The sequence below is a fragment of the Gnatocerus cornutus genome, chromosome 8 (assembly GCF_029298725.1).
Source record: "Gnatocerus cornutus isolate USDA-ARS CGAHR chromosome 8, icGnaCorn1.1, whole genome shotgun sequence".
Lineage (NCBI taxonomy): Eukaryota > Metazoa > Arthropoda > Insecta > Coleoptera > Tenebrionidae > Gnatocerus > Gnatocerus cornutus.
In genome coordinates, this window is record NC_142240.1 from 8,786,770 (window position 1) to 8,803,072 (window position 16,303).

The window sequence follows — 16,303 nt, forward strand, 5'->3', positions numbered from 1 at the left end:
CAGCGTATTTCTTTAAAAGGAAAGCTATTCATATTCCTTTTTTATTGTGTTTTTGAACAATGGCCATTTCTTTCGGGATTTCATTCAAGTAAACCTGGGACGTTTCGGTGGCCTTACATTTTCGTACTTTTATATTTACCCGCAAACATTGACGAGCAAATGTTGCGGATACATTTTGTTTGCATCAACAATATTTGGTCTGCTTGACGCAAGGACACGCAAATTAGACTTGATAAAAATTTCAGTCGTTACTTCAAGAAATTCTTCGGAAAACCGAGTGGTCATTTTTCCCAGTTCGTGTTTATTCTAGCGAATTAAGATTTTTTTATCATGCATAAATCGGGTTTGCTACATATATTTTCGTTTACTGCTATTCTGAAAGGAGCGAATGAATAAGTTTCGCTCGGGGTGACAGTAGGGCGTCCCAGCATGGCTACATAAACATTCAATCAGCCGACAGAATCTATAATACCTATAAATACGATATCAATAAGCGATTCTCGCGGGACTTTTAGGGTGAACCCACTGTTTTATCGCCAAATGTACCGAAAAAAGTTATTTCGTAACTTATGGCGATCTTATCTATCACAATAATACTCTCGTGCGCACAAATGTAGCAAAAACACAAAATAATAACATTGTAAATATTTATCTCCACACAATGTTATTCAACATGGAGTTTAAAGCACTCATATTTCACTGTCACTTGGAGCCAAACCTCCTTACCAATTAAGATAATAATTTTTCCCTCCACGTGTAGCCGCATACGAAGTTACGCCTACTTGTTTATTTAAATGTTTATTGTTTTATTATTGTTGAGAATCAGGACTGGAGTATCCAATATCGTGCAGCCTGCTAAGCCTACGTACATAAATATTCCAGTTGACAAACCAATAAAAAGTCTTGCTTACATTTAATTAATTTTATTAATCCTAATTGGAATCTTTCAATGGACGCTCGCAGTGTTTTGCACAAGATTTTTGTCTACGACGCGGTTAGAATTTTTCAATAATTTTCCCATCGCCTCCAGACTTTTCACTTTGTTGCTGCTCATAAATTAAACGATTGGATAATTTCTTTACATTCTTCATCTCGAAACTTGTAAAATATGACAGTAAAAGTTAATCACCTCAAAATGAATCGGTTGTTTCAGTGTCCGGAATGTTGATGTCTGTTTATAGTTAATTTTCAAGATAACTGATTCTAATTAATGAATAACTCGATGACAGGATGTTAATATACTTTTATTTCATGTGGATATCTATTATCTTGTTAGAAACGAGTTCATAAATTTATAAGTACAAGAAAAGGAGACGTTTGAATAATACAAAAAACTTTTAATTTGCACGCTGTTGCCTATAATATTAGACGTGGAAAAAGGGAGGATTTCAAATTGAAAATCACAGAAAAATTTACATATTAAATTTCACTTGATTATTGGCTACGAAAAGTTTTTTCTTAGGTTTATTTTTCCAGATTCCGGTCGTTAGACAAGAAATTAACAGTCACAATTAACAGTCTAGCGACAGCTACAAGAATAATTTTTTCTCGTTTTTTATCGTCTCTTTATTTTATTGTTTTACATTTTTTTTATCTAAATTTTCAAATTCTATAATCTGTCGTTCCAGTTCAGTCTTATGTTTTCAACTATACGGGCACCACCAATTAAAAAAAAATTCAATTAAAAAAATTGCATACTGTATAGCTGATCAAACTCCAAAATCTGACGCAAAAATTTGTTTTTATCACCGTCAGTTTGACGTTAAAAACTATATTATATATAATATTTATTTAGTTAATTATAATAATTAATTAGTTAAATACCTACGTTATATTTAGTTAAAAATACATGATCGATTTGTCAAGTTGAAAAACACCGTTTGCTAATTGAAGTTTCTGCTAAAAAAACCAAAGGCTTCGCCAGCAGCCAAATTAACTTTTATATCTGAAGGACTTGATCTAAAAGACAAAAACTTTGAATCACATTATATTTATTCAATGTCTTTCATGTTTTTATGATTTAATTTTCTTAATTTTTCAAAAAGCCACAAAGTGCAAAAATGAGTCATCTACAACCCTATTTTAGTGTTCACATATTTATAAAAAAATTACAGACTATGTGAACCTAAATTTTTTGGTAACTTCTTCTGTATGTACTTCTATTTTCAACTTTTGAATTTAAAATATTAAGCAAATTAATTCTTTTATTGTTAATAATAACCAGAATAAGAATTTTTACACGTGAGACGTTCATAACTGAATTTTTAGTTGAAAAAGGCGAAAATTGTATTTGTTCTTGAACGATATCGAAATATTCTAAGACAAGCAAGCCCTAAGAATATATTAGTTTTTAATATAAATAATAAAAAAAAATTAAACGGATATATGAACTAATTTGTGGTGCAGAAATTAAATTTAGCAAATAAAACGAAGAATATGGTCGATGAGAGGGTTTCTCTGTGTGAATCAGTAAATTGAAAAATTTGGTTTATATTCATTATAAGACAAATTACAATTAGAACATACCGTTTTTGCAAATGGACTTGCTGAAAAATAAGTTTATAAAAATTTCACATGTAACTACCAAAATTAACAAATTGTCTAAAGAAAGAATAGAAAATTTATAACAGCAAAAAATTTTCGTTGCCAAAAAAAAAACAAAAAAAAAATAATAGTGAATAAACTACACCGTGTTTCAAAATGATTTTCATCTAGTTGCCTTTGGAATGAAATTCTTTTGTGCCGCTCGCATTGTACTAGTCCTGTCACTGTGGACTTCTGTCAATGGTATCACTTATCAAACGTTAAAATCGCCAAAAGGGAAAAAAATTTAAACAACAAACTACAAAATTAAGCAAAGGTTGTGTTAGTTTTATTCCCTCAACGATCCAACCAAATGATTAAAAGTATTTTAAGGTTATGTAACCAACATTCCAATCATTATCTTCGTAAAGCGGCATTTTTTATTTGTACGAAAAATCATAGGTGACTAGATAAACATTTTTTTGAAACACAAAAATATTGTGTTATAAAATACGTGTTCTCCTATTTATTTAAATGGCTGATGTTTCTGAAAATTTAAGTCACAAAATGTCTTTCTCATTATATCAGATAATAAGAGACACATTCTATACGATAAGCATTGTAAAATTTGTGAATAAAGGGTTCATGTGCAAAATTTGGACAAATGGGCGTAAAGTGCGAGCGAATCTTGGTTAACAGACCCTTAGATTTGCTGACTAGTGCTGCTGTTCTTGAAATTGTATCTTGCTAGCAAACTTTTTTCGTATATTTTATTAGTACACAAGCTTAAGATAATTTTTCAGGAAAATTTATTTGCTTATTAATTATGATTGTTTCTTAACCTGTATTTATGGAATAGTTTAACTAATTCAAATTCTGTTCAACATAACGGTGATAAATAGCAATATAAGGTATCTATACCAAGTGAATAAAAACGAATTTTATCCAACGAAAAAACAGTTTAACACACAAGGGGAAGCCCAGTGCAATAATGTTTTTGAGTAGATAAAAATTGTTTATTCATGTGTATTATACAAGATATTTTCCAATTTCGCAGAATTTTTCAACAAATATATTGTTTAGGTAATTTATTTTGATTTCTTTCTTCTGGTTATTTGCCATTTCAAACAAATTTTTAAAGAATCTTAGAAATTTTTGTGTGAAACGTCAAAATTTTTACAAACAAGCCATTTATAGCAACGAAAATGTCAGTGTGAATTTTAAGTTTTTTTACTTTACTCGTGTTGTCAATAAAAGTGCGAATAAAGTGTTGCTATAAACATTTAATTCATCCTTTCGATTAAAATATTGTTTTAATAGCGAGATTTAACAAACAAAATAAACATTTTATTAGTAGAAAGTGGAAAAATATCTTACCTACTGTTAGTTTTTATTTTAAAGCTTATGCAAATTTTTAAAAAAGGTGTTTTATCAAGTTAGTGTTTAAAATCATGCCAAGACAGTTGCAAACCATACAATTGCATCAAATTTTCACAAATAACTTTAGTCATTCCTATGAAAGTCAATTTAGTGTTCTACTTTTTGGAAATTTGTAAATTTGATAGAATAAAAATTAATACTTGTTTTATCTTTTATTTAATTTATTTGTAGATTTTTTTGTCATTCGGAACATGATGAATTAGTAACATGTAAGTAATATTTTGTATCTACTCAGGAAACAAAATAGCGAAGATTCTAATGTTCCGCATGGCAAAAAAAACAGAAGATTTAACACTACATAAAATACTACTGTTTAATTTTTTTCAGATGTGCATTTTTTTGTAATTTTATTCTCATGCTAAAGAAAAAATCGCATTCAATTTTTTAAGTATTGGATTTATTTATTGCTCTTTTTACTTGTACATTTGACAAAAATTTCAAAACTTTTAGAATTTTGTTTATACATACAGTATGTCCGAAAAGTTGCGCAATACTGTGATACTGTATCATCGAACAATGCCATAGATCACTGAAAATTTTTTTTTTTTAAATTGTATCTTTAATTTTTCGAGATACAGGGTGATTTTTTTAAAACGGCAGGCGTTGTAGAATTTTTATTTATGAACCGATTTCAAAAATTTAAAAAACAAATTAAATGGTTTTTAATTTACTATAAACTGGTGATTTTAAAATTTTTCTAAATGTCTTAGTATCTTTTGGGCAATACTCAACTTTCTTATTTTAAATTGACACCTATATTTTTTTTTTCATAATTTAGAAGATATTAATTTTCTTGATTCAGAAATGTGTAATATGTTCTACTTTTACAAAAAATATTTAAAAAAAAAATCAAAAATGAAAAAACGTAGGCAATGAAAGTTAATAAAATCTAGGTGCATGGTGTCAATTGTGCAATGAAAAAAACGGGATGGCGTTTCAACAGTATTTTGATTAAATTCGGTAGTTGTTTTTTCTGATTTGTAATTATTATTGTCTTTTGTTATTAATAATTTAAAAAAAAAATGCCGATCCTTTCTGTTATTTGCTGCTTTTTGACATTACAATAACGGCATTCTTTTATTTGACACCATGCAATAGATTTTATTAACTTTTATTGCTTATTTTTTTTTAATTTTGTTAATTTTTTAAAAAATATTTTTGGTAGAAGTAGAACATATTTCACATTTCTGAATCAAGAAAATTAATATTTTCCAAATTATGAAGAAAAAAATATGGGTACCCATTTAAAATAAGAAAGTTGAGTATCGCCCAAAAGATACTAAGACATTTAGAAAAATTTTAAAATCATCAGTTTATAGTAAATTAAAAACCATTTAATTTGCTTTTTAAATTTTTGAAATCGGTTCATAAATAAAAATTCTACAACGCCTGCCGTTTTAAAAAAATCACCCTGTATAATGGATTGAAGTTTAATGTTACAATAATTTTACGTTTAAAAAACGTTGTTATTATGTCATTAAGAGTAAAAATGAAGCTTGGTGTGCTGAGCCTGTTCGTATGTCTGCCCAACGTAAAGCATTTTTTCCCTAAATTTTGGACACAACTTGCAAACAATCTAAAATGACAACTGTGATATTTTTAACACATTTATTTAAAAAAAAATTGCGATTGGTTTTAAAAACTCTTTTATAAGGAAGAGTAAGTACATTTTCAAAATGTTATCTTAAAAATTAAATAAGATTTTTGGGGTGTCTATAAGTGTTGTCGTACTCCGTATAAAAATACTAACAATAAAATTGTATAAAGAGACAGTAAAGTTAATTTAAATCTCTTTCGAATGAGTTTGCAACAGGTTGAATTATAAAACAAAAATTTAATTTGTTTTCGTTTTTTTGGTGTTCTGAGACGATCGTCACAGCGAATCACAATGAAAAAGTACAAGCTCAATATGAAACTAATCCAGTTTCTAATTTTATTTAGTTGAAGGCGCATTGACAAAAACATAATTGCTTTTAACGTGAAACCATGAAGTGATTTCATTGTACATCTGCTACGTTTTGGTATTTCACACCTAAAATTTGTGAGTTGAGTAGTATTAACGAAAACAATATAAGCTAAGAGATTTTCCCATACAGTTCGTAAGTACTCTTTATCTTTGCTTACAAGTGGGTGTATAATATCCGGCTGTCTCCCATCTTCCTGTAATAAGAAAGGAAAATGTCTGGTATCAAACCCAGCATTGTTCGAAACGTTTTTGATATCTGATGATGGTTGTTTTTATTTGTAATATCTCGATAATTTTGATTTTTTTTATTGTGGACGTGAGGGTTTCCGGCCCCTACCTGCGTCTGCGAAAGCAAAAATAGAATTGTTATCGTAGGAAGTCAGGAACGTCGTAAATAGGGCGATTTAGCGCGAATCTCCGAATCAAGTTTTATTGGCCGAAAAGCCAAAGATATGTGTTTCTTCTTTCCACCACGACACCCTGTGTGACTGATAGTTTTTATATTGCCGAACATCGAGCCACCCTCGCCGTATTGACATCTACCCCACGCAATATGCCACTACTTATCTGGTCCAACACTCCGAGAAAATAAAATATTTGATAGCTCACATCCAATCAGTATTTAGAGACACGGATGAGACGTTCCAACATGAGATTGTTCTACGGAATGGAAGGCATCAATATGAACGGATGTCGCAAATATTTGCCAGAAAAATAGCTGACTCGTGAAACGGCCTTTCTTCATCGACATGACACCAATGAAAGAAATTACATTTAACAAACCAAATAAATCCCCTTTGCCCCATTGCGGCAGCCTTGAACCCGCATTGTTGGAATGTTCTTCAGACGAGCGAAATGCGAAGCAAAAAGTCCAACGAATAAATTGAGGGTTACAATTCGACCTTAAGGCACAAATCAATATGGTTCAATGAATTTGCATATTTATGAGAGCGATAAAGTTTTTTGAGGCGATTTTTTTAATGTCTCATTGGAATTATTGCTGAATAATTCAGGTAGCACCCTTTCACTGCTACACTTAGATGCACGAAGCGAAAAAGAAAGGACTAAACAAATATCATCTGTATTGTAACAGGACCACCCACAGGTGGCGCCTCGTGGCGGCTTTTCAAAACCACTGAACCAAAGCAGCCGCAAGTTATTAACTTCTTTTGTACGTCTGTCATCTCGACCGTTGCTTTTCAGTGATTAATATGATTTCGAATATTTTTAGACGAATTAAAATTGGGCGGTTTAGCAGGGATTCGAAATGCCATATTTTAAAATAAAATAGAAAAATGTGGCCCCATTTCCTTCATATCTTGCTTTACAAATTCAACAAAAAGTAAAGTTTTAATGCATTTTACCCTTTGAATAAGAAGCATTTAAAATATTTCCCAAGCTTTGAAAGAGGTTGAAAGAACGTAAAAAATTGAAAAAGAGGAGAGAAAATCGCTTTTCTCCGTTTGCTGCGTTTAGCCCAGTTTGCATAATTACTTTGAAAATCAGACAATACCAAACCCTAACCACACGTGTTGTGCAAGAATGTTAATAGTGTGAAGCTGTCAGATTCAGATGCGTATGAACAGCTTTGAACTGACAATGTTGGTGTAATAATTACAAAGAAATATAATTAGTTCGTTTCGATCAATAGATAGCCTTAGTAGGTAAAATCCAAATATGAACCATCATCTTGTGATTGTGCGCGTAACAAAAGAGCATTGTTACAAAATTGTAAAATCGTCGTAAACAACACCGCCGCCACCGTCGACGTAGCGTAGACGTAACCTGTTCGGAGTCCACAAACGTATTGATCACATATCGACAGCCTTCCATCTTGAGAATAATAACTAAAGTGAGAGAGCTATAGTCCGCGACTCAGATCTGATAAGGCAAACATTATATGCACATTATGCATTGTAACCTGGCATTACCTTTCTTTCGTGATTGGCTGCTACGACAATCATTGTACCAACGTTTAAGCCCCACCCATTGCCCATTTTTTACAGTTGTCCGTTTCAAAAAAACAGGTGGATCACGCCGGGAACAGACCACTTCCCAACTGACCGACTGTAACTAATGTACATATGTAAATTTAAGAATGACTACGTCAATTATGTTAAATTTCCTAATTCTTTACACCGCTTTTTGCTAGACGGTTGTAGCACACTTTGTTCTAATTTTTTATACGTTTATGGACTGTGAACCGAACGAAATTTCTTGGTGCATTCAACCATTGAGATTGTTTGAACATGGGAAGTTCAATTACACGATTTTTTGCCCGTTAAGTTTCACTAGACTTAAATTAATTTTTTTCATTCCGATCCATTGTACGTTTTTTTGAAAGGAAACTTTAATTAAATTAGGGCATCGAAACGGCTGTACCGGCATTACCACCGGGGTTTACCCGTTCCACGCGATTTTATTCATTAATAAATTTCAGGTAGGCATCAAAACTACCAAGCGGTCTGAAGAATTCCAAATGGGTTGGTAGCTCTGATATTTATCAACTTTGACGTTTATAACCACAAATTACAAATTACATAAATTTGTTGAAAAATATAGAAAATGCAGTGTAGTTTGGTCGACGTAACCGTTTTCCTAGGTTTTGATAAAACTTTGCAAAAGTTTAGAATAGTGGTACACTATAGTCTGTCCAACGAATAAATAGATGACAGTTTTCTAACCAAATCTGCGCGATAAAAACTAGTACCAACCACCGCCAAATTTAAAATAGTTGTCATGATGCTAATTTCAAAATTCATTGTTTTTACAAAATTTACTGCAATAAAAATGGTTCCTATTACTTGATTATAGAAAGGGAATCAACAAACTGACTTGTTCGGTTTTTTATCATTAATTTGCTAGTGAAAGAGTAGAGAAAACCTCCAAAATCCTCAATTTTTTACACACTTTGAAGCTATGTGCCAGGTAGTCCTTCCGCTAGGAAATCGAGAGGCACACAAAACTTTATTAGCAGTCCAGTTGTTACAAATCTTTCATTATCAACATGCTAATTAGGAAACTTCGGTCAAGCTGACCAACAGATCTTCAATCTACTGATCATGAAACTGCAAAAAACTAGTAATTAGACACTACTATACCAACAAAACACAAGGAACAGTGCAAACAGTCGATCTTAAAGTGGTCAAGGATGACGAATGTCAGTGAATGTCAAATCAGTGACAAATTTCTAAAAAAGGCGGGAAATCGTAGTTGCATAACCAACTTAAATTGAGATTAATATCCCCAAAACGACGGAAAATTCTAGAGTATTTGAAGTTGTCATGTTTCATGCTACAAAATTCAAATCATCCTATTTACTCGCTGGATTTACTATAGCAACTCCCCAAAATTATAAAAAGATCTACCGTGCAGTTTTCGAGAAAATCGAAGTCAAAGTGTCATAAGAAAACAAAGTTTTTGCCGTTACAATTTTAACGCTTTCTTGGATTTTTATAAAAATCTCCCATAATATTATCTAGATGTTAAGAAGACACTAAGCATTAGCAAAATAAATTTTTACCGTACAGTTTTTTCTTAAAATAATAAAGAAATCTGAAAGTGACACTTCAACAGCCTACATATGTAGGTCAATGTGGCAACGTTGCCTGGTTGTCGCAAACGTATTTTGCAAACTACAGAGTGATTCTTATTAATATTAATCATAGATGGCTTTGCAAATTTTGACGTAGGGCGTAGTGCAGTTCGCTACTAATTGAACGTGTTACACATAAGCGTAGAATTGACGGGTGCATGTATTAATTAATTATTTTTCGGTAATATTAAACAATGAACTACTGCTACTTGTTATGCACCATTAATGCGAACTGAAATGATGCAAATCTAGTGTAGTCAAAGCACATTTTGGACATTTAAAATAAATTTGTTTTACCGCGAAATGTTACCACATGATACGCCATTGGGCTCCAACTTTGCTGTCACTGATCTGTCATCTGTCAAGTCAGGTGTGAGTGTTAGATTTGCGGATTGCTGTTGTTACAAAACACATGAACACTTTTTGGGAGCTTGTGTCATTGTTATGCCTGGTGACAAATAAAATAACGTCCACCGCTGCAAAGCACGAAGTTTTTTCTAACTTGAGCAAAATCGTATGGTGTAAGAAAACACATGTCCCAAAAATGTCAACGCACCCTTTGATTAATATTAATAAGAATCATCCTGTAGAAATAAGTTTCTTTCTCAACTTCGTAATCTGCACTAGTTGCCAATAAACGTCTCTAGGGCATTTTCCGGAACATTTTCGCAATCCTTTGTCAACTTGTCAATCTTCTTTATCCGCAAATTTTCCTTTCTGCCACCTGCCTTTAAATGTAACTACAGGGTGATTTTTTAAATACGGCAGGCGTTGTAGAATTTTTATTTATGAACCGATTTCAAAAATTAAAAAAACAAACTAAATGGTTTTTAATTTACTATAAACTGATGAATTTAGAATTTTTCTAAATGTCTTAGTATCTTTTGGGCGATATTCAACTTTCTTATTTTAAATTGGCACCCACATTTTTTTTGCATAATTTGGAACATATTAATTTTCTTGATTCCGAAATGTGTAATATGTTCTACTTTTACAAAAAAATATTTTTTAAAAAATTGTCAAAATTGAAAAAAATAGGCAATAAAAGTTAATAAAATCTAAGTGCATGGTGTCAATTGTGGCAATGAAAAAAACGGGATAGCGTTTCAACAGTATTTTAATTAAATTAGGTAGATGTTTTTTCTGATTTGTAATTATTATTGTCTTTTGTTATCAATAATTTCAAAAATCAATCCTTTCTGTTATTTGCTGCTTTTTGACATTACAATAATGGTATTGTGTTATTTGACAGCACACACCTTTAATTTTATAGAAAATTAATATCTTCCAAATTATGAAAAAAAAATATGGGTGCCAATTTAAAATAAAAAAGTTGAATATCGCCCAAAAGATACTAAGCCATTTAGAAAAATTCTAAAATCCTCAGTTTACAGTAAATTAAAAACCATTTAAATTGTTTTTTAAATTTTTGAAATCGGTTCATAAATAAAAATTCAACAACGCTTGCCGTTTTTTAAAAATCACCCTGTATATCAGACATCCTAGCAATTAACAAACAGAAATGTAATCTGGAAATGTAATTTGTCGCTCGCAGCGTTGTCAATACTACAACTGTCATGAAAGGTCTGAAGTTACCAACATTTAAAAAGTATCCGCAACAAACTTCAGCTCAATACTACCATACTACCTTAAAATATTTATATCTGCGTAATCTGGGTCAAAAATATTTTAAGAACTAATAGAATACTCCAATATTTGCATGTAAAAACACGAGAAGTTACAATATTTTGTTTATTAGTGACGAAGTGGTTGGAAACTTTTATTTTATTGTATAATTTACCTCCACTAAAACTTTATGAAGATTTATTTCCAACAATGCATATTTGACTTTTAATGTAAATCTGTAGAGGTCTGTTCATTGGTTGGCACAATTCCTCGTCACTAATTTTCCCACCAATCAAAAAATCTTCCAGTCTTAAAAATATTATTAGAATGTTAATTGCGTGTCGGTGATTAAGTTAATTTATAACATTTCTTTTCTAAAGTAATTAACCGAATGCACACAGAGTAAAACGTCATTGCCGACAAATAAGAATTCTAACGAGAAATATGAACGAAAATGATGAAGTATCTACGGGCTGTATTAATAACGTTCGATGACAAGATCATGTAAGTGATCTCACACACGTCCTTTGGAAGTTATCTTGGTATCTTGAGGCGTCCATCAGAACAATACAGGCCCAATGGCTATGATTGCTATTGAACATTGATTAATAAACTTCGGTAATGAGTGTTATAATTAGTTGCAGCAAATAGAGCCGAGGGCAGGGTCGTGCACTCCTGGGGAGAAGCCTGCTTAAGGCCCGACTCCACGGGAAGCCCGACTTCAGATTGAAACCCATTATTATATTGCAAAATGATGCACCACACGTAAATTCACTATTAATGTTGGAAAAACGAGCTCTGTTTAAGTGACAAGGCAGTCATTAACGGATAATAAAACGTACCATTCGATATAATAACCGAAAAATGAATTGTTTCTTTCTTTATTTTTCAGCGTTGGTGCAAAAAAGACTGCGAAGAGAGCGTCGTGCCCGTCGCCGACTCCAAGATCAATTGGAGGCGGAAGTCAAAAGACGCATCCAGATGGAGGAGGCGCTCAAAGCAGCGGGGGCAGGAGAGCAACTCAGGATAATTAATGGTAAGTTGCAGAACGTGCTTTGCCGTGATTGATTGGTAAATTACGTTGATTTTTCGCATTTTCAATCGAAGCCGAGACGTGTAAATGTCTGTAAACTGTGTTCTCTCCAACCGGAGTCTGTCAATCACAATAGGGTTGAACAGGCGGGGGCATGTTCTCCTGCTACCGATGCCCTGCAGGGAATCGAACTTTGAGATTGATCTCCTCGTAGATTACAAGACATTTGCCTTTCACGTATCGACTTATTAATTTTCGTTCCAGAAAATATATCGCAGAACGAGCAGAAAATCAACAACCAGAAAGTGACCACGAGTTCGACCGCGAATCAGAGTATCACGACGGAACGCGAAAGAGTTTCGGAACGTGTGGAACGGATTGAAAGAGAACAAGTGAGTCCACCACCGCCATATGGACAGCAAAGTGTCCGGGAACCACCGCCTCCACCTGAAAACAAACCTTGGGGCTATTCCGGAATCGACCTCATGAATACTGGAGCCGCCTTCTGGCAGAATTACTCCGGTGAGTTGCAGTTTTAATAATAAAAGTGTTTGTGCCTGCTATTAACATTTATTACGCCATCTCCAAGTTACAACCCGAAGAAACTGCGGTGAACTCGAGCGGACGCCGGCAAATAACTCCTTTCTTCTCGCGAACGATCTAAAATAAGAATTCGGCTAGTTTTTTCGACGCCCATATAGGTCTTTGTAATTAAATTATTACAACGTGAGATTACCGAAATGAGGTGGAGGCTCTCGACGTTGTACCGTGAAAACGAATCATTTGTGATTTTTAATAGAAGTTGCCACAAAAGCAAACAATGAACTAGTAGTACCGCTTTGAAAAATTCAGGGCACAATCGAAGTACCGATTCATTCTTACATATAATTTCGAAATTAAACGCCTGTTACGCACAATGCCAGGTAATATTTAGTGCCTGAGATGGAATTAAAGACGAAATAAACATTAAATAGTTGAAAGGATTCAATTTACAAGTTGCTCTCCGACAATCAGGATAACTTCCCAGAAAATGAGCCTTTCGATTTGATACGCTTTGAATGGCATGCCGAATGTTGTGGTTGTATGATGGGACGTTCACATTATCGGTAACGTCGCCGGAAACCACCCAACAGCTGTCTACCGTTACACTTTTACATTTTATCACCTGTTATTTTTCTTGATTTAATCCACTGGAAGGAAACGCCCATGTATAAATATATTTTAACGGGTGGCGATCAAATTTTAGTACCCCGCTGTGATTTTACATTTATTTACCTAAGCGTATTTTTTCTAACGCCTAAACTCAAAAAACCCATTGCGAAATCATTGTCGTTTAATTCCCAACATCAAAAAAGAAAAAAAAACTATCTTGGCCTCCAGTGTTGCAATAGAATTTTTGTAATTCAAAATTTGTACATTTTGGTGTTGATTTTGATCTACCCTTTAATCCTGATGCGCCTCTGCAACTTCTGCAACTTCATCCAGGAAGCAAGAACCACACACTCACCTACTTTTTTGCACTGCAACACCTTAAAAACTTATTTGAGTCTTTTGCGAAACTTGAGATAAATTAAAAGTGGAATTAAAATCTTGAAATCTGCAAAATTGAAAGAAATCTTTCTCCAGCTAATATGTTTGCTGAAATCTGATATCGTCGGCTTAAGTTGTTAAGTTGCCAAGTCCATTTTTTAACAAAATGCGTTTTCAGTTTTATGAAAAAGATAACAAAACGGTAGAGCGTTGGATTCTTTTATATGTTTATTATTTGAGCATTAATAAATTTTCTACTTTTATTTTCTAAATTTTCATACAGTATAATAATCGAGTTGTTCATTAAACATACGTTTTGAGCACCAGAATTAGTAGGAACGTTTTTAATTCAAAATATGTGTACCTATAAAAACTTTAACAAAATTTATCAACATCTTAACAATAACAAATGTTAATATTAAAGGAAATTGAAACGATCAACTTTTATTAGACATAATTATTACATACAAGTAACTATTTTGTAGTAGAAAATATGGTTCCCATTTAATTATTTTTTGGTCCCAAATTTTCTCTGCCACTTGAGTTTTTTGTTTCCTTAATTATGACAGATTTCATTGCAAAAGAATTTATTTCAAGCATTTTTCTTAATGGTGACAAACACTACTATTTAAAAACAAAAAGTTTAACTCATAATTTTATTGTTGCTCTAAGACTGACTTAAATCTCATTAAACTACATCAACCGTTATTGTCATAAAATTTCAAATTTTATTTTTTCTAACTTTTTTAACATTGAAAGCAAAAATACGAAATACAGTTTACCAAACGCTCTAGTGCGGTTATAGCTTTGACTTTTTAAATCGTTTACAGCCACCTTATCACAAATTCCCATAAACATAATAACGCTCAAATGGTTGGGTCTCATCTAATAAATATTTTTTCCCCAGCTGGTCAGTCTTAAAAATCAACTCCTTACAGGTCTACATTTCGAAGTGATTTTGTTACTCAACTGATCCAAACTTACTCAAATTGATGATAAACGCAATTATATTAATTGGGGATACTAAAGAAAAAAATACGTGGATTGGAACATTTGGAAATTTGTGGAGTTTATAGTCTTGACTGTTTTATTAATAGTACCAATTTAGAAAAAATTTAACCAAAAAGGAGTATATTTAGAAATTTTTATTTAGACAACTGAAAATGTCAATTTTTTCAACACTGTAATTTCGTTATTTCTAGTGCGAGAGGAACGAAATTTATGCATGTTGTATCTTTTGTTTTTAGATTTTTTTATTTAGATCAAAAAGTTGAATATTTACAAATTTTCGTTTTAAGACCAAAAAAATGCCGCCAATTTTTTTTTAATCCTTTAATTTCTTTATTTTTTATGTGATTTTAACGAAATTTGTGGAGATTATCCCTCTCGACTGCCTTATTAGGAGCGTCGATTTAGAAAAATTTAGACCGAAAAAGAGAATTTTTAGAAATTTTGATTTCGAGGGGCCAAGAAAAATTTTTGTTTTTTAACCAAAAATTTTTAAGGACCTGTAAGTTCTTCATTTTTAATGCCACTATATCCAAATTTGTGGAGTTTATAGATCTTGACTGTCTTATTAAGTGTATCGATTTAGAAAAATTTAGACTAAAACGGAAAATATTTAGAAATTTTTATTTGGACAATTGTGAAAACGTCAATTTTTTTCAACACTGTAATTTCGTTATTTCTAGTCCGACAGGAACGAAATTTATACCCCATGTTGTTTCTTTTGTTTGTTTTAGTAATATCACTAATTTGCAAAAATTTTGATTAAAAAGTCGAATTTTTAGAAATTTTCGTTTTAAGACCATAAAAATGCCACCAATTTTTTTTAAGATCCTGCAACTACTTTATTTGTTATGTGATTTTAACGAAATTTGGGGAGATTATCACTCTTGACTGTCTTCTTTACAGTGCCGATTTACAAAAATTTAGAGCGAAAGAAGAATTTGTAGAAATTTTTATTTCGAGAACCTAAAAAAAAAACAAAAAAAACTTGAACGCGGTTTAATTTCCATTTTGGTGTCACAAGAACGAAATTTGTGGGCGTTATTTTTAAGAAAAAATAGTCCATAAAAGTTGTTGAATTTGGGTTAATTTTAATATATCTTTGTTAGACATTATTTCTAATAACGGTTTATCTTAATTTTTGTAAAAACATTGTTAATTTTTTTTTGAAGTTTTTATTACTAAGTGGGACTTAGGTCCAGATAATCTAATTTTTCTTAGAAGCATAAGGAACCAAGTGTAAAAATATGCCCAAAAAAATATTTTTGGATCAAAAATTACGACTATTACGCACGATTTGAAATAAATAGTCATCAATAACTCGCAATTCGCTTTTAAATTGCATATTTAAAAAGAGATTGAGAATATTTATTGCGGTTCATTTCAAGCCAGATGAGACCCAACCAGTTGAGGGTTATTATGATAATGGGGGTTTGCGGTTAGGTGGCTATAAACGGTTTAAAAAGTCAAAGCCATAACCGCACTAGAGCGTTTGATAAATTGTAGTTTTAAACCTTTTAGTGATTAACTGATTAGAACACTTTTTTTGACTGGACAAGAACTTAATTGCTACCATGGAAGT

General features: G+C 32.0%; 1 protein-coding gene across 2 annotated transcripts in view; it reads left to right on the top strand.

The window, feature by feature from the left end:
- The window catches only part of dac (dachshund family transcription factor), a 122,312-nt gene that overhangs the window by 101,964 nt on the left and 4,045 nt on the right, over window positions 1–16,303 (top strand). For both annotated transcript variants that reach the window (XM_088044112.1, XM_088044111.1), the window contains exons 9-10: window positions 12,043–12,186; window positions 12,448–12,705. In XM_088044112.1, coding sequence (XP_087900238.1) covers window positions 12,043–12,186; window positions 12,448–12,705 — 402 coding nt within the window. The remainder of the gene's footprint in view (window positions 1–12,042; window positions 12,187–12,447; window positions 12,706–16,303) is intronic.